Here is a 20,132-nt window from a genome sequence, read left to right as displayed (position 1 = left end):
TAACTTGCTGCCTGATATATCCCACCCACTAACAGGTGCCGTGATGAAGAAATAATCAGTGTTATTCACTTGACCTGTCAGTGGTCATAATGTTATGCATGAATGGTATTTAAGCTCTTGTAGGGCGGGACTTAATTTCGTCCTCTGGAATTGATTGGATCATAGGAAGTTGGGAGTTGCTAACTAAATGGAGGCAGATCTAAATGCCATTTCAGTCAGTTGTGGAGGATATTTAGTTCCACTCTCCACCAAGAGATATTGGTGGATACCAAAAAGAGGATACCATTTTTGATAACTGGTTAAAAGAGCATATGAATTCAAACAAATGATGTGCCTGGATAAATTATTTCTAATGCACACCAAAACATCCTGTAAAAAAAAAATATATACTGTATATATTTGTCCATTTTGGTTTCATGGTGACTCTAATTCAATCTGCTGTGGCTTTGTTTCACATGTTTGTACCGAATGATCATATTCATGTAACACAATATACAATCATTGTTCTTTTAATGACCTTCTTTATTTCCATATGACGAGGCCGGTGGAAATTGGAAAACATGCGTGACAATGAAAACACAGAAAAATATTTCTAAAGAACAGATATTATCTGCAGAATTGTAACATTGGTGTATTGTTATTGCGCTCGGTTTGGCCTGTTGTTGAGGTTATTCTAATCCTCTATTCTAAAATCAAATGTGTTTATCAGGGCTGGCTTCTAAAAGCAGAGTGAGATAGCAGTTGTTGACAACTCTGCTTGGGTCCATTCATAACAGGAAACAACAGCTCATTATCCTTCTGCTGTTGCTCTCTCAGCCACGGCTAAATAAACATTTATATAGTCAAAGAAATTGTTTCCTGGATTTCATAACAAGCTTGTTTTTATTATGTGCAGTATGTGTGATGACAATACATGTGCTGCAAATATGTTTCCTTAACTCAAGAGCAAGTTTTACTTGTGTCATATGTAGGCTACTATATATTATTCCGAGCTGATCTCAGGTTTCACTTCAATATTTCTCATCCTATGTGTCCCCGTTAGGTTAACCTGTATTATCATATCCATTTTTTTAAATCTGAAACATCAGAAACAATTGAATCAACAGAAAAAAACAGAGAAACCTGAAAATCTCCAAATGAATAAGCCAAATATGTTTTGTAGCGAGGCTAAATAACAGATTAGAATTCTTTTTCTTGTGATATGTGGGTATATGGGGATAATAAAAACGAGGCAGACACAAGTGCAGTAGAAGAAGCATCTGTATTTGACTATAAAGGCATCTAATCCAGTGTCTCTACGCAATTTTCTTTATATATTTCAGTGTAAAAAGCCTATATTCTATAGAAAAAAGAAACAAAAAAAGATAACAGAAAATCGAAAATAATCTCTGAAAAGAAAACATTATAAATCACAATAAGTCCCCATTCACCAATTATTTCAATTAAAATAGAAACATTATCTCAAGTTTTCTATCATTTTCCCTCAAAACAAATATATATACCTTATATATATTTATATTTATATGTATTTTCCAAGGCAGTTTGGCATGGCCAACAGACAAAAATGATCATGGCCATAGAATTTCATATCTCAACACAAAGTTTAAAAACATTTCAAATGAGGGCTGACGCTATGAGAACAGTTGTTTCGCACCAACGGAGAGTGGTGGTCAGGTGACCACATACAAAATGGCACCCATAAACGGAGGTAAGTGCAGCCATACATCCATACACGCAAACATGCAACCACACACACAAAACATGAAGCTCAGAGCCTCAAATTAATGTGTTAAATATGTTATTGTTTTCCCTATACCGAAAAAGAGGTGCTAAATCAGGTCTGACATGAAAAATCTCCCAGCTGAAAGCACAAGAGTGGCATGGTGACATGGTGGTTCGGTCACGTGTGGTGGATAGTGTGTGTACTGCAGGTCTTTTTCTCCAAGATCCGTCTCGTTTTTGCCTCCTTAGTGCTGCATCATAACTTGCGGGTTCTGAGGGTCTGTGTGTGGCCATTACAGTCACTGGGATAAGTGATATGATTTATTCCCTGAATACAATAACTCTAGGCAAGTTTTACGGTGAACATTTATGCACTGTGTATTACAGGAATCAAGTGTGAGGGTGACGACGTGTACGGTATGTAAAACATTAAGTGGAAAACTAAATACGCAAAACTAAATGTGGAGAGAAAAGAAACGGATGAATGTGAAAGAAAACGATGGCAGGTAAAGGTACAACAAAGCTCATTTTTTCAGTTGAATTGTAATGATTTAGGGTTAAGTCCCTGGATGATTGTGTGTGTGTGTATCCCTGGGTTCTCAGGACCGAGCAATCCCTTCACATCCATTTCTGTGGGACTATGTAGATCCTCGTTTCTGTAACTCCTGAATAAAGGCTGTGAAAGAACACATGGGAATAAATGAATACAAAAAATAACCCTTCATTTCAAACACAGCAGGGACAGGAAGGGAAAGGCAAAGGACAAGTTGATGTACTCACCTCCGATGATTTCATTTTTAACCTTCTGAAGCTCTTTTCTCACCTCCTCTAGCAGTTCCTAAAGAATCAGAAGGACACATATAAACAAATTCATGTTCACATGATAATATCTTTGTTGATTAAAATCATAATAATATCAAGGTTATAAAGCATGTTTACATTTTCAATAACACAGCCCAAAGAACAAACTCATTTATTTAAAGAAATGAAATCAGAGTGAAACTTCTCAAACAAGAAAAACTGTAGGGCGGGACTTAGGGCTACTAATAGCCGACTAAACATTTAACGCATTTATTTTTTAACGACCTGAAAATTGTATTAGCCGGTTAGTCGCAGAAAAAAAAGTTGCAAAGTCACGCAGTCCATGAGGAACAGATCGTTAACAGCGGGTCCTTGTGGCAATAACAGCATGTCAGGCAGGAAATCCAAAAGCAGCCATATCACCCAGTAGCCCAAGACTTGTTGAGCCCGGTCAGTACCTGGATGGAAGACCTCCTGGGAAAACTAGGTTGCTGCTGGTAGAGGTGTTAGTGAGGCCAGCAGGGGGTGCTCACCCTGTGGTCTGTGTGGGTCCTAATGCCCAAGTATAGTGACAAGGACACTATACTCTAACAAGCACCGTCCTTCAGATGAGACGTTAAACCGAGGTCCTGACTCTCTGTGGTCATTAAAAATCCCAGAATGTCCTTCGGAAAAACAGTAGGGGTGTAATAATGAGCAAATTTGCCCATTGGCCTCTGTCCATCATGGCCTCCTAATCATCCCCATATACTGATTGGCTTCATCACTCTGTCTCCTCTCCACCAATAAGCTGGTGTGTGGTGGGCGTTCTGGCGCAATATGGCTGCCGTCACATCAGCCAGGTGGATGCTGCACATTGGTGGTGGTTGAGGAGATTCCCCCGTTCTAAATCTAAAGCGCTTTGAGTGCCCAGTGCTATATTAATGTAACAAATTATTATTATTATTACAAGTTTGCCTATCACCGATCAACATCAAGTTTGGCTTATTTAAATATGGAGCTATTATTAGGCACACATCCAAGTGTTTGTGCAAGTGTGGAAGCTAAAGTATTAGTGTGCTTACTGCATGACAGAGGAGCCGGCGAGATCACTTATTAATAATAATTATTATCATTATTTTATTTAACAACAGTAAAATTAAAATACTAACATTTATGGTTGTCTTAATTTCTTTGTTTTCAAACGTTTAACCATTGAGCTTTTATTTTGGCAGAAAACCGCATGGAGACCATATCGCTTTTCTTTGTTGACAACAACAACAGATGTAGAAACGCTTCTCATGACGCATGTTGCGTCCCCAAATGCAAATTATAAGCGACTCAAACACACAGCACTTGCAGAGTAGCATTTACTGTGAATCGAAACTGAAACACGGTGCTGTGACAGTACTCTGAAACATGCAGTGCTTCACACTATATATTTATATAAATCACATTCACAATCACAACCGTTGCGATTTGATCATTGCACCAAGTCATATCAAATTCTTACCACCATGCATTGGCAAAAATGTAAACATTTAACTCGCATTTGCCCCTTTGAACCCTGGTTAACATGCTAATAGTGTCCCGCAATCCATATTCTAATGGTGTTAGAAGCATTAAATAATTGTATTAGAAAACGTTTCATTTTGCAGTTTATTTCGGAATTGTTTAAGGCCATTTCACGATTTCAATCATCATACAGTAATCTGGACAAACACATCCAACCCTCTCACAATCACCTTAAAGGAACACTCCACTTTTTTTGAAAATAGGCTCATTTTCCAGCTCCCCTAGAGTTAAACGGTTGAGTTTTACCGTTTTAGAATCCATTCAGCCGATCTCCTTAGCATAGCTTTTTTAGTATCCTATTTAAAACTTGACTCTTCTGTAGTTACATCATGTACTAAGACTGACGGAAAATGAAAAGTTGCAATTTTCTAGGCCGATTTGGCTAGGAACTATACTCTCATTCCTGCGTAATAATCAAGGAACTTTGCTGCCTGAAAATAGACTAACCTGCTGACACAGGGAGCATGCTGGGAACTATTTTCAGGCGCTGCATAATACAATTGCGCCTGTTGCACCCATGGGTGGTAGCAAAGTTACTTGATTATTATGCTAAAAGTTCTACCACCAGGGGCCTCATTTATAAAACTTTGCGTAGGATTTGCGTCAGAAGTGGTGTACGGATTAAACATAGGACGTGCGTACGCACAGAAATATTCGGATTTATAAAAACGCACATCCTACGCAGTTTTCCCTTAATAAATCACAATCAATTCTAAATGTAGCGCAGCTTTTGCGGCTTCATGTCACGCCCATAGTTGCCCATAAATAGTCCGTGAAACGCCCACAAGTTAATATTCATCGATTGCGAAATCATGGCAAATACAGAGAGGAAATCAAAAAAACGTAACTTCACTCAATGTGAAGTAGAAATGATCGTTGGCGAGGTGGAAAAGAGGAGAAAAATATTTTTTGGAGGGCACAGTGTGGGCATTACTAATGCCAAAAAGGCACTTGAGGTGCAAAAGGTTGCAGACGGCGTAAATGCTGTAGCCTCACAACCTCGGACCGTGAGCGAAAAAAAAAGAAGAAATGGTCGGACATCAAAGTCGAGGCAAAGAAGCGTCTAGCGCTCCATCGCCAGAGTGTGTCTGCCACGGGTGGGGGAGAGGGGACACCGGAGCTGACCCCTCTTGATGAGAGACTGGCGGCAATTATTGGTGCATCCCTATTAATCCCTATCCCGATTATCTACGTGGAAATGGGAAATAGTTCAGTGCAAATGTAATTTCTTGCAGCTTTCTGAATGGTTGAGACATGCGTCATATGTTATTTTATCGAAAATAAAACAAACTAAAGGCATTTGCATGAATACCATGATTCCGTAGCTGATGAAGAAATTTTTACTACGAAAACAACTTTCCCCAGTGGACAATTAATACATCTATCTATCTATTTATCTATAGATCTCCCTAATTATCTATCTATCTGTCTATCTAATTGCATCTATATCTGCTCCGCCAGACGGACACATTGATGAGAATATCAGTTGTGTACATTATTTCGTTCTGTTTACCATATTATTTATGAGGATGAATTGCATAACATGCCAATATTGTTGCAGAACATATTTCCCTTTTTTTTATTTGCATTTCTGTTGTAATTTTCGTTTGATTTTGTTTGTTTTACACTGCAGATCGATCAAACGGGTGTTCGTGTAGGCTGTTAATTGTAAGACTTGCTTTGTGAAGTCTTCATGTTATTTATGAGAGGCAGTATTGCCATTTCTTTTACACAACGGTCTACAGTTTCACACACTTTCATGTGTTTCTTCCATCTGCCGACGGTGTCGCCATTTCTCATTTCACCCGTTTTTGTGCGTACGCCTGGGTCACAGCTTGCGTGAAGGACCGCACATTTTCCAGTCAAGTTTGCTTTTTATAAATACCAATTATTGCGCAGAGAGTGGCGTACGCCTTCTTTTGTGCGTACGCAACGTTTATAAATGAGTCCCCAGATCTGGAGATCAGCTGAAGGGATTCGAAAACGGTAAAACTCAACGGTTTAACTCTAGGGGAGTTGGAAAATGAGCCCATTACTAGAGTGTTCCTTCACGTAATGTGAATAAAAATTTTTTTAACAATGATTTAACAAATATCTAATATATTAATTGTTAAATAATTAACAATTCACTCAACATAATTTGGTGCCACATGTGAGAACCACTACATATTCTACTGTTCAAAAGTTTGTGCTTGAAAAGTCCCTACTGCTTACCAAGGCTACATTTATTTGATCAAAATCACAGTAAAAACAATAATACTGTGAAATATTATAAACTTTTAGGGAGGGGTATAACGATCCTCCACTCTTTGATAGCAAAATGGAAATATTTGCAAGACTTTCTAACATTTACAGATGGAGAATATACCTGTGAAATGTAAGTTATAGACTAAAGAAAACACCTCTTCTCTTTAAACTATACGTGTTAACCAGTCTAAATTTATTTTCAAGCTCTTAATATAAAGCATGTCTCATGTTTAGGACAATTTGGATTTATTGACTTTAATTCTGACCTGTTTAATTCGTTCCATCTCTGACTCTCCTTCTCCACTCTCGGGCTCTGCTGATTGGTTAACAGTTTTCATTCTGAAAAGACAGGAAGACAAGTAATTAATAAACAGAAATAGGTCAAAAGAGGAGGGAAAAGGAGAAAGCCTGTACACCGTCCCAAATGGCAATAGACCGGCTTAAAAGAAGTGACTTCTAGTGTTATTCAGAGGAAAAACCCAACATCAAAGTCTCATTCACTTCCATGGCTTTCAACGTCACTGCCAAAAAGCTGCTATTCACAAATACGAGTGCAGTTTATTTCTATATCTATACATTTGCTTTGAGTCAAAAGCAATTAACCCTCCTCTTCCAATGTGCATGGGCTTGTGGGCAATATTAGCCGGAAAAAAGCAAGGATACACACTTTGAAAATCCACTGGAAAACGTGATCATCTGTGCTCCTCTGAACTAATATTTTAAACACAAATTTCGGGTGTTACTTCTAATTTGACGTGCTATTTAGGAAAGTTTTATGTGAATTTGAACGCAGCAAAAGTGATTTAGGATTTAAGTCATGGATGTGAAGAGAGCTTTAATATGGGCTCTTACACAGATCTTCTGGAAACAGAAGTAATAAAGTCAGTAACACGGAGCCCCCTGTGGACAATAAGAGAATAGCTGCAGAATCAAAGCAATAAACCCAAGCCTGAAGACAAATGTAAATAAATACCCTTAAATAAACCATGTAATACTGTTGAAAAAAAAAGCATGTAATACTGTGACAGTGTTGCACAGATCTACAGACACTACAGAAAGCCAAAGAGTTTTCCAAAGCCCACAAGTTTAAAGATGGCAAAACCAGCAAAGATGAAGCCAGACAAAGATGAGAAACTCAGATCCACTCCACTCTCATGATGGGTCAAGTTAAGTCCAGTCTCCCTGAACAACCAACACTGTGTGTGTGGTATAGACTAGTTTGAATCGATCCATACTTTAGGTTACATTCATACATTTTTAATAATTGCTGACAATCTGCTTAGTGACCAGACTTCGTTAACTTGTAACTTCTATGAGAACTCATTTTGGGCATGTTCTCAATGAAAAAAATTACTTCTATGAGAACTCATTTTGGGCATGTTCTCAATGAAAAAAATTGCTTCATAAAGTAAATGTTCCCTTTTATAGGTTCACTTGACACTGTCTGTAGCTGACACTATAGGAACACTCTCCAGGTGTGACAATTTTCTGAAGCTCATATACAAATCACACCAATTCATTGGCTAATGACACAAGTGCTACCCTATGAGGCAGTGCTCTACTGATGCAGTGTCTCGGTCCCTACTGAGGGAACCAGGGTTAACCACACGTAACCGAGAAGTTTTATCAAAAGTGTATGTTTGTAGAAATAATAAATAGTTGTAAAATTGATAGGTCTATGCAATATTGGTACATTCCCAGTAGTGCAACACATAAAGAGTACCATTTTTAAAAGTTTGAGAAATTCATACTTTTATTAAGCAAGGATGCATTAAAATTATTGACAGTGGCAGTAATGACTTTAACATTATTACAAACTATTTCTATTTCAAATAAATGCTGTTCTTTTGAGCTTACTAGTCAAAGAATTCTGGATTATGGAAATATAAAAATTTTAAGCAGCACAACTGTTTCCAACATTGATAACAATAATAAATCCCTCAAAGGGACATGGTGATGGACAAAAATATGAGATGGGAGAAAACTTATGTCAATGCTTTTGAATTCTCTCAAGAAACCTTGCATTTGCTCACAAAACTTTTGAGTTCTCTGCCAGTGAACGCAATGTTTTTTTGGGGGAACGCTAAAGTTATTGCGAGGGAATACAAAGTTTCTCAGGACAAAGCAAACGTTTTTTTACGAAATAATTTATTTATTCCCATCTCATATTTTTGGCTCCATCGAAATGTTTCTACATATTAGAATTATTTCTGAAGGATCATTTGACACTGAATGATAGATTAATGGCTGCTAAAAAAAAAATCAGCTTTATAGTAGTAATGAATAAATTGAATTTAAATAGAAAAATAGTTATTTTAACCCATAATAATATTTCACATTATATTAAAGGATTAGTTAACTTTCAAATAAACTTTTGCTTATAATTTACTCACCCCTTTGTCATCCAAGATATCCATGTCTTTCTGTCTTCAGTCGAAAAGAAATGAAGATTTTTGATGAAAACATTTCAGGATATTTTTCCATATAATGGAAGTCAATAGACCCCATACGGTTCAAGGTCCAAACGAGAGGTTCAGTACAGCTTCAAAAGGGCTTTAAACCACATCAAACGGTACCAGACGATCAATAAGAGTCTTATCTAGTGAAACGATCAGACATTTTTTAAAAAATAAATAAAGTTTAAGTTTTATAAGCACAAATGCTCGCCGTGCTCTGTTCAGTGATGCGCGCTCGTGATGTCATGTACAACGCAATTACGTTGAAAAGGTCACGCTAGACGCAGGCGGAAGTACCGAGTCAGTGTTTACAAATGAGCGGAAGGAGGACCATATCCATATATTCAAACGTCTTTCCGCCTGTCTCGTGTCTTAGATGGTTTAAAAGCAATTACATGAATAAGAGCGCATAATGAAGATCACATAATGTAACGCTAAGCAAAAATGGATATAAAAACGGACACTGCGTTAATTGTGTTAAATATTTTTATTGCGTTAAATTGAAAAAATGAATCGCCCGTGTTAACGCGCTAATTTGCCCAGCACTAATATATATATTATATATATATATATATATAATATATATATATATATATTATATATATATATATATATATATATATATATATATATATATATATATATATATATATATATATATATATATATATATATATATATATATATATATATATATATATATATATATATATATATATATATATTTATTTATTTATTTATTTATTTATTTATATTTGTTGTATTAATGGGAATACCAATATTGCATAGATTTGAACGGTAGTGTATGCATGTGTATAAATACAATGTATAAAGGGTGTTTTCGGGCATGACACAATGTTCTGTGTTCAAAACTGCTCAAACTTTGATAACATGGGCTTGCGTGGCTTACTACTTTATTGCATTGCATGTTTTTGTGAAAGCAGGGGAACCAGCGGCGCTGACAGCGTTAGACCATAACCACATGAGAGCATGCTGTTGTAAAAATACCTGATAAGTGGGCTAGAGGCAGAGGGTGATTCCAGACTTCTGGGTGCTGAGTTAGTCCTGTTTGAGACATTACTATATATATACACTTTACTTTAAACTACAGGGCCCTATGGACAGTCACACTGTCCATACTTACACAACAGCTGGAGTTCTTCAAACATCTGACTAAAGGAGATTCAGTGCTGTTACATGATTTAGACAGATGTTTTCAATGCAATATTTAATTCAGTTCAATGTGTGTCTGTAAACGAGTGTTTACCTGGGCATGGTGGCTGATTTCTCCCATGGTTTCCTAAAGTCTGTAAATGAAAAATCACATATGAGAAAAGACTCGATGAGTATCTAAAATGTTACAAATATCAATCACAAATGCATTGTATTCTTACCGCCTGGGCCTTGACTGTCGGAATCATCCTGAAGATCAATCGGTAAAGGAATAGAAACAAACCGAGAGGAAAATGAAAGTGTTTCTTCAGCATTCAGTAATAGTGCTGGTGTTTCAAGTCTAACTCAATTTTACTACTTACATTTACAGTAATAGCAGCTATATTCCATCTCAAGTATATGGAAAGGCTCTATAAATCTTTTAAGACTTTTGCATGCACTTATAGTCGGTTTACAGGAAATGTTTTTTTTTGCAGGATTTACCCATAATGAGCCTTAAAATATAGAAGGTGTTCTTACATTAGTGGGCTCTTCTGCTTTGGGAGGCGGCTTCTCCCCTTTATCGGTTGCTTTTCTCCTGTGTCAGCAAACATTGACAATAGTCATTTACAATACATTTTTACACACACGCCAAAGAAATATCATGGGTTATTTACAACTTAATATCTATAGACTGCTTTAGTAGCAAGTCTGTAAAATAAAATGAAAAACGCATTTACAGTAATAAATTTGGTGCAAGGATGAAATACTTAAATGGATAGTTCACCCAAAAATTCGTTCATCATTAAAAGACAAATGAAGATATAATTTTTAATGAAACCTGAGAGAATTCTGTGGATCAATGACTACGTTTACATGCGCACTAATAATACGATTATTTCTAATAATCAGAGTAAGCTCTTATTCCCAGTAAGATGTTTACATGACAAGCAGAACTCTTTACTCCAGTTTACATGCAATTTTCATTATTCGCTATTAAGTACGGTTATTCCACACTCGGATAGGCATACAGTATGCATGTTACCAGCCATTGTTTTAATCTACTCACATCAAATTCAAAATACATTTTTATGGAGGTACTGGATATTATTCAGCGCCGTGATGAACATCGCAATACCAGGTTTGCCTATACAGTTCGCTGTCGTTACGGTCTGCCGGGAGTTTTGTTGACAGAGTTTAGCAATTTGGAGAAGAGAAAACTTCAGAATAATGTCACAGAGTTCATTCGTGAAGTTGTGTGAACAACATACGCATCCGTGTAGAACCGAGCACATGCGCACTTTGGTCAGAGCAGTAATAATGTGATTAAGGTGTTTACATGCCTGTTTATTGAGATTAAAATCACCGTAGACCACCACATAGTTAACTTTAATGCAAATATGGTTACTTCAATTATGAGCTTATTCGACTAGTTTGATCAAAGTATTGCATTTACATGAGGAAAAGTTAAATCGCAATATGTGCAAAATCCCATTATAATCGCATCATGTGGGTGCATACGCACTGAATTGTGAACTGTGACCTGATATTTTTTTTATGCTATTTTCATATTTTTATTCTTAGAATTTGTATTGCTATGTTCTTGTTGTGTTTGTATTGTATATGTGCACTGGAAGCTTCAGCACCAAGAAACAATCCTTGTGTGTGTAAGCAAACTTGGCAATAAAGCCCTTTCTGATTCTGAATGTTTGTGAGTAAAAGCCAAAATTAAATCTGTTAAAGCAATTGTGTCTCTTGAGAAGATTTAGAAGATTTAACAGAGAGGTGAGTAAATGATTTTTTATTTTATTTTGGAGTGAACTAATTACCATTTAAGGGACAATTAGTCAATTTACCCTAATAAATAAAATATTTATATATACAAACATTGCTCTCAAAATATTTGTATATATAGGTGTTTGGATCTTTTGCAAGAAACTACTCGATTCTATAGATACAATCAACAACTCTAAATGAATTGTTTTATATTTCTCCATTGTCTCCATCAATTGTCCTTCACAATGCTTCATGGGATTGTAGTTCTTTCCCTCATTATAGCCGTTAAGTATACAGTCTTGTACCTTAGTTTTTTTTTGTTTGATTTTTAAATACTTTTTTGCTTTAAATCAAAGTTTGTAATGTTATGATTAGGGTTGGGTACCGAACTCTGTACTTTTAAACGGCACCAACCGAATTGCGTCGGTACTAGGGATTGACCGATACAGATTTTTTAGTGCTGATGCCGATTCTTTTTTTTTTGAGAAAAACTACAGTCAACGCACAGAAACTCAAAGGTCTTCACGGCAACCCGTCAAAATAAAAGTTCGATTTTACTTGACAAATACATTACTGTTGTACAGTAGAATTTAGATACGTCTCAATGTAATAATAATTCTAACACTAATGTAATAATAAATGATCAAAACTAAAAAAAAAATTGTAATAAATTAGAATTTTTCTTCATGTTTTAATTTTAACCATATAAATCTCAGTTGTGCAGCACATTGTTTCATTCAAAAAGTTTCATTAAATTAAAAGATAAATTAAATTAATGTCTTGTCTTCATTTGATTACCAGAAAATACACAACATGATTTGTGGGAAATAGTTTCCTAGAAATGAAATTAAAAAGAAAAAAATAACAATATAGTTGTTGTTTTTATTAATTAAATTAAGTACCTTGTCTGGCGATCACCAGACCAAGCTCAATTTAAGATTGAATATTGGTCTGGGGAGTCTGCTATGTATTTTCTACAGCATAAGAGGGGTGAAAAACAAGTATACATTAAATGACTCTGTACGCAATTGGATAGTCCTTCAACCAATCAGACCACAAGTGGTGTGATCAGCGGGTATCGATCCATCGCTTCTCTATCCATCATCGTGTTAAACCCGCCAATAGCATGCCAGGTGGATAAGCCAGTCCGTGATTAGTTCCCGCAAAAGTGTAACAGAAGCAGTAGAAATGAATGTACAGGTTTCCAGACTGAGTTGCAGGGCGAAATCAAATCGCCGGCAGATCAGGCTGGGTTTACCCAGTCTATTAAGTACCTAGTAGCCTACTATTTACTAGTAAATATTACAGTATACAAACATCACAGACAATGGCAGACAGCGACCAGAGCAGCTCTGGCATAATCTCAATAACACTTCTATAAATGACTTACAGGTTCTTTACAGTTATTGATGTAAACATCCCTAAAGTACCGAAAAAAGGTACCCTTGGGGACCGGTACCGAATTTCCAGTACCGATAAAAATGTGAACGGTACCCAACCCTAGTTATGAACCTCATAGCTGGTAGGCTTGGTTCATGGCTTATAATGCTTTAACACAGACTTTAAAATCCCTAATAGAAAAATGAATGGAAAAAAAATACTTCCAGAACCACCATTGCTAAAAAAAAAAGTGGACGTGCACTAATGCACTCTATAAAGCTGAGTTCAGTACCTCCAATTACAGGAATGTCAGTAATGCAGAACAAGAAGTTCATCCACCTAGTCATGCCTCTTAACACACTTCACAGCTCAAATAACAAATATTTTTGTAATAGGAAATTAATTTAATGAGGAATTCTTCACATTGCTGCATTAAAGTACTTTGATCAACAGTCATCTTCTAACACCCCAGGCTGTTATTTTCTAAACATGCAAGAACATCTTTCAGGTTGAACAGGGAAAGACTAAATTACACAAATGTAATCCATCAGTCTAGTATTACAGTGTGTGGTTTGAAATGTGCAAATTCAGAAACTGAGAATCAGTTTTTATTTAGAACCGGTTTCACCTTTAAATAAAAAAATTTAAAATAAAATTAAAACTTTAAATGACTTTTGGAACTTGAAAATGCATTCTGCCACCAATGCACGAAGCGTGAAGAGTTTCTGTTTAGAGAAATGTTTCATATTTTTATATTGTATTCATGTATCCATGTTTAGTTAGAACAAATTACTGAACTGCATTTATAGTATCTCTAAAAGACAGAATCCTGCGGGAGCGGGATTGAAAAATCCGTCCCGCACAGTTCTCTACATTACATCACCATTAGGCTGTAGATCATTTGGAAAATTCCTTCAAACTGCTTCAAACTAAGACATGGTCCAATGTTAATGAGGGGATACGTTTGTGATCTACACATTTACCATGTCGTTTTGATTATTTTTTCCTAATAATTTTTCAACTGACCGTCGTGCTAGAATTGCGCTCATCTCTCCCATCAGGCCTCCTCCTCCGCTGGGCATAGATATACTGCTGCGGCTGCTGTCGGGTTTAGGAGGTGCCGCCACACTGACCGGAGCACTGCTGCCACCTCCTCCTCCACCACCAGCACTAGCAGCAGCATCCTCCTGCAGGGGGAAGCACTGAGTCAATAACAGCAGCCAGGAATGAATGTGTGTGCAAAATGTTATGGGAGATCAGTCTAAACATTTCAACTACTGAACAAATGGAATAACATGTACATCTATTTGTAATTTCATCTTTGTAAATCGATGTCTTAGCATGTATTCTTTTGCTTTACATAAAAGTTCATTCTTTTTTCTTTCCATTTGGAAAACCGGATACTTTTAATCAATTAAGTTCACACCAAGAAAGATAACTAAAAAGATAATTAAATTAGAACTTTGAGTGTGTCAGTGTGGACGCTATTTATTATATTATATTTATATGGTGCGGCTCCTTAAAGTGGAGTGGATTCTGATTGGCTGCCATTCATCAGCTGGAAAAAAAACACTTCTGAACGTGAAACCAACCATATCGTTCCTCTGTGTCATTATCGTTATAGTTATATAGAATTAGAACGATTATTAAAACTTTGTATCACATTTGTTATCATCCTTGGAGTGAACAGGCCTTTAAACTCTTATTTGGCCACTCTTATTTGGCCTTAACAGGCCTTTACACTCCGTCCTTCGGATGAGACGTTAAACCGAGGTCCTGACTCTCTGTGGTCATTAAAAATCCCAGGATGTCCTTCGATAAAGAGTAGGGGTGTAACCCCGGCATCCTGGCCAAATTTGCCCATTGGCCACTCTCCATCATGGCCTCCTAATCATCCCCATATACAGATTGGCTTCATCACTCTGTCTCCTCTCCACCAATCAGCTGGTGTGTGGTGGGCGTTCTGGCGCAATATGGCTGCAGTCGCATCATCCAGGTGGATGCTGCACATTGGTGGTGGTTGAGGAGGTTCCCCCATCTATATGTAAAGCGCTTTGAGTGCCAAGAAAAGCGCTATATAAATGTAACAAATTATTAATTATTATTATTATTTCACAACTGCCTTTTATGTGATATGTTGTCACCTACCCCATTTCTACTGGCTACATAATTTTTGTAAACTTTTAGTATGCAAGTTTTAGATTTGCCAATAATTCATTATCTGTTTCTCCAACACAATATTGATTTTGCAATATTTCCCACTTCTACTTAGTATACATTCCTGGTCTTTCAATTGAGCATGATTCACAAGAGTACGTTATTCCACGTATTAAAAAAAAAAGGTGTATCATTAAAATGTAATGACTTGATCAATATTTCCTTTTTGGGTGACGTCATCAAGACGGTAAATAATATTACAAGGAAATTACATTATTTCAAATTCCCTTTTGATTCTCCTGTGAATCATTGTCTCACCTTGGCCACTTTGCGGAGTTTGGCAGCTGCCAGAGCAGCAGCGAGACCACCGCCACCTGGTCCTCCATCCCCACCTCCTCCAGAGGGGGGCAGAGGAGGAGCAGGTGGAGGTGGAGCTCCTCCTCCCATGGGGGGAGGCCCAGGTGGTGGGGGAGGTCCAGCCGGAGGGGGCCCAGGGGGAGGTGGGGGTCCAGGGGGAGCTGGAGGGCCTCCAGGGGCCAAAGGTGGTGGAGGAGGAATGACTACTGTAGAACAAAAGCACTTGATTTACACACAAACACTAATACAAAATGATGTATCAATTACGTATTAGCTCAGAAATAGGGGTAGATAAATCATTTGTTTGAAAAATACTTTTTGTATTATTGTTTTTTTCAAAAAGTTCTACTGAAGAATGCAATACTTTTTCAATAGTTGTATATTTTTTATATATTTTATATTTTAATAATTAAAAAGTATAATAATTCATTGGGATTTCTACTGTAACCTGATTGTTAAAGCAATGACAACAATGACATTACACCACTGTGCACTCAACAGGATACAACAGTATTAACAGATAATTGTGATCTAAACTTGTGGTTCCCAAACTGGGGGGCGCAACCCCTAGGGGGGTGTGGGGTTATGAAAAGGGGGGCGCGGCAAGGCTGATGGATATAGTAGTCAGAAGATTATTTTGCAAAAGAAAACTCTACAGGGTGATAAAAGACTACACTGTAATTATATAATAACTATAATTGAACACAAAATATTAATTTTACATTTTTATTATCTCAGAATGACGCAGGAAACGCTTCAATGGCCTGTTATCAATTGTAGCGGTTGTTGTTGTGCAATAACACACCACTAGATGGCGTGATTGAAGAATCAGGATTGAGTACTTCAGGGAGCTGTGTAGAAATATAATATAATGCATGGTTCTGATCTAAGCATGGAAAATTTTGTGAATGGATTGCCAGTGAAAGGTAAATGTAAAGCAGAAGATGAATATACTCTTAAATTCACAAATACCAAAACAACTTGTGTACACCAGGCGCGAGTGGTGCGACGCAAAAAAAATCAAATAGAACCCACTGATGTTCAATCTGTTACTGGGCGCGACATGACAAGACAAATCCCAGACAGTAAAATATTTTTCTCTGCAAAAGGGGGGCCTGGCAGAAAAAGTTTGGGACCCACTGATCTAAACAGAGTTTCTTCCATTGAGGTGAAACACTTTCTACTGACCTGGAGCTGCTTGCCGTTCTCTTTCTTGTCTTTCTCTTTCCTGCCGTTCTTTCTCTTGTCTTTCTTTTTCCTGTCTCTCTCTCTCTAGCTGCTCCAACCTCTGCTGTTCCAATCTGCAGGGGAAAAACATGAAGAAGGCATTGGAGTTATTTTAGCAAATACTGCAATTTGAAATGATATTTGTGAGTTAATAAGTGATTTCATAAAAAAAATTAAAAAAATCTAAATAAATCCAAGAAAGAAAAAAAACAGCAATAAAAAATAAGAAATATTTTGTTCACCTGCATGTCATGTGACCATTAACTGACATAGAACCGTAAACATGCAGATTGAGTTGCATTATTAAAATATTAACTTCAAATTTCAGGTGGTAAATATTTGGGTTTCAGCTGGGGGGGAAAAAAGGTTGAGAACATGTTCTCTCATTTTGGTGCTGTTTAGGTATTCAGGCAAAAAAAAAAAAAGCTATAAGAAATTTTAAAAAGCAATTCCCATATTCAGTAGAATGTACAAAAACTATCAAGGAATGCCTTTGAGAGCTCCAAATGAAAGTTGCATCGAAATGGAAATAGTGATAAATCGTCCACATTACATACATCGGGCACGTGCGAGGGGATTCGGGGGCTTGAGTCCCTGCCCTTTTCCAAAATTAAAACAATATGCATTTTGAATACAATTAACATGACAATATGTACAAAACTAAAGAAGTCTAAATTCTAGTTTATTTCTACATATCTGTCAGTCCGAGGTGTAGTTGCGTCTGTCTTGCTTTTGAATTGACTGATGGGGTCTGCTGACCGCGTTTTCATGTTACATATTTTAAAATATTACATAATTCAGTGATGTCTGTTTGTCATGTTAAATACAACGACCAATAGCCACACTGTAAAATAAAATCAGGTCTCCAATTGAAAATGTTCTAGTGACCGATCACATCTAAATTTTGTAGTTGGCCAAATTGAATTTCTGTTATTTAAATTGCATCAATTCACAGAAATTCAATTTGGCCAACGGCAAAATTTAGATGTGATCGGTCACTAGAAAATTTTCAATTGGAGACCTGAATTTTTTTTTTTTTTACAGTGCATCTGCCACAACAAGTTCAAATTTCATTGCAATTATTTCATCAAAACTATCAAAAAATAAAAAAATAAAAAAAATTTATGTTATCGGTCACTAAAAATTTTTCAATTGGAGACCTGAATTTTTTTTTTTAACAGTGCATCTGCCACAACAAGTTCAAATGTTATTGCATTTATTAAATTTAGATGTGATCGGTCACTAGAAAATTTTAAATTGGAGACCTGATTTTTTTTTTTTTACAGTGCATCTGCCACAACAAGTTCAAATTTCATTGCATTTATTTGATCCAAAATGCAGCAAAACATTATTACAATTTAAAATAATGGTTTTCTATTTTAATATACCTTAAAAAATAAACTTTCTGATGCAAAGCTGAATTTTCAGCAACATTAATCCAGTCTTCAGTGTCACATGATCCTTCAGAAATCTTTTTAATATGCTGATTTATTATCAATGTTGGAAACCGATGTGCTGCTTAATATATTTTTGGAACCCGTGATACTTTTTTCAGGATTCACTGATGAATAGAAAGTTAAAAAAGAACAGCATTTATTCAAAATAGAAAGTCTTTTTATCAATTTAACACATCCTTGCTGAATAAAAGTATTTTATTTTGAAAGCGTCCAAACTTTTGAACGGTAATGTCTATTCTTACAAAAGATTTATATTTTAAATAAATGCGGTTCTTTTTAAACTTTTTATTCATCAAAGAATCCTGAAAAAGTATCAAAGATTATAAGTATATTAAAATAGAAAACCATTATTTTAAATTGTAGCAATTTCACAACATTACTGCTTTTTCTGTATTTTGATCGATAAAACATGATGAGCATAAGAAACTCAAACACATCAAAAAATAGTAGTGTCCAAACTTTTGACCGGTACTTTTATATATGCCCCTTTTTTACATTTGAGCCCCTGCCCCTGAGGAACTCTCTGCACGTCCCTGACGTATATAGGGCGGGGACTTGGTTCTAAGCATTGGTTGTTGATTGGATGTTGAGATTGAGGCAGATGAACGAGAAATTTCAGGGTCAGGGTTTAAGCCGACTAAATGATTGGAGAAATCCTGCATACGCCACCAAAGAGAATTGTCATTTTCACAGTTATGACATTTTGATTAAAATATACACTTTTTTTTTAAATGAATAACTGTTGACAATAAAACCTATCGCATGCATTTAGAAAATGGGGTGAAAATAGATTTTCATTGTTGCCAATAGAGTGAGTTCATAAACAGGACATGCTTTTGACTGAAGTCACTGGGGTGAGTCAGTGAGATGGCAATTATTTGGTGGGGTTTACATATTTTGAATCATTCTGAGGCCTCTCAAATGAGCCAGTACATATAAAACACGACTTAAAACAAGCAACATGCATGCAAACATACACACATAATCATATACTCTTTGTAAGACTTACAAGACTGCAAAGTCAAGTTTCATGTTACGTCAAGCCTTTCTGAGAGCCATTCAAAACATTTCAGTCAAGTCAGGGCATGAGTCAACACACTCCATGTAAAGTCTTTATCAAGGTAACCATAACAACAGGCAGACAGAAAGGGAGAGAGAGAGAGAGAGAGGGAGAGAGAGAGAGAGAGAGAGAGAGAGAGAGAGAGAGAGAGAGAGAGAGAGAGAGAGAGAGAGAGAGAGAGAGAGAGAGAGAGCGAGAGAGAGCAGCATGTTCTGGAATTACAGTCTCATTCCAGAGATGGGGGGGGGCTTCAGTTTTCCTCTGCTGCCAGGAATATTGTCTCATGAATTTTCTTGTTCGTTTAAACACTATTATAGAGTGCCGAAGTTATGACGTCACTTTGTAGGACAAAACGCGGAAGTGAGTTAGCATTTTAGCCCTATGGGTTCCCTCGCCCTAAAGTCTATGGGTTTTTTGAATGGGTTTTTGCTAAATCGCCTGAAATAAGGTCTGTGGTTAACAAAGCCTCTAAATATTTTCACGTTTTGATCTATGACATAAAACACATTAGTTAAAACCTGCTTGTGATTTTTTTAAACTTTATTGTGTCTTAAAAACGGTGGTTGCTAACAAGTTGCTAAAAGGGACTACATCCTTTGGCGGGGACTTTAGACGTCATTGTGACAAACAGGAAATCTCTCACTAGCCCGCGTTTCAGCCTCACTTATGAAGAACTTATGTGGCGTGAATAAATCACGCTATTCGTGCGAAGTTGGACGCTTGAACATTTTGAGTTTACTCGCTTCATTCGCGCGTGACATTCACTGAACAACAGACGCGAATTCG

The 20,132-nt window shown here is 36.6% G+C and overlaps 1 protein-coding gene across 3 annotated transcripts in view; it reads right to left on the bottom strand.

Moving 5' to 3' along the window:
• Positions 1-1,247: 1,247 nt before the first annotated feature.
• The window catches only part of vaspb (vasodilator stimulated phosphoprotein b), a 72,655-nt gene continuing 53,770 nt past the window's right edge, over positions 1,248-20,132 (bottom strand). For 2 of the 3 annotated variants that reach the window (XM_079825947.1, XM_079825945.1), the window contains 9 exons: positions 16,791-16,903; positions 15,564-15,808; positions 14,115-14,275; positions 10,473-10,530; positions 10,175-10,202; positions 10,048-10,087; positions 6,591-6,663; positions 2,503-2,560; positions 1,248-2,398 (listed from right to left, as the gene is read on the bottom strand). In XM_079825947.1, the coding sequence (XP_079682073.1) occupies positions 2,361-2,398; positions 2,503-2,560; positions 6,591-6,663; positions 10,048-10,087; positions 10,175-10,202; positions 10,473-10,530; positions 14,115-14,275; positions 15,564-15,808; positions 16,791-16,903 (814 nt within the window). In that variant the 3' untranslated portion in view covers positions 1,248-2,360. Of the gene's footprint in view, positions 2,399-2,502; positions 2,561-6,590; positions 6,664-9,788; positions 9,846-10,047; positions 10,088-10,174; positions 10,203-10,472; positions 10,531-14,114; positions 14,276-15,563; positions 15,809-16,790; positions 16,904-20,132 lie in introns of all 3 variants that reach the window. The other variant, XM_079825946.1, reaches the window with a different exon arrangement.

This window comes from Gobio gobio, assembly GCF_949357685.1.
Source record: "Gobio gobio genome assembly, chromosome: 9".
Classification (NCBI taxonomy): domain Eukaryota; kingdom Metazoa; phylum Chordata; class Actinopteri; order Cypriniformes; family Gobionidae; genus Gobio; species Gobio gobio.
The sequence above is the reverse complement of the archived record's forward strand: the minus strand, read 5'-3'. Positions and strand labels throughout refer to the sequence as shown.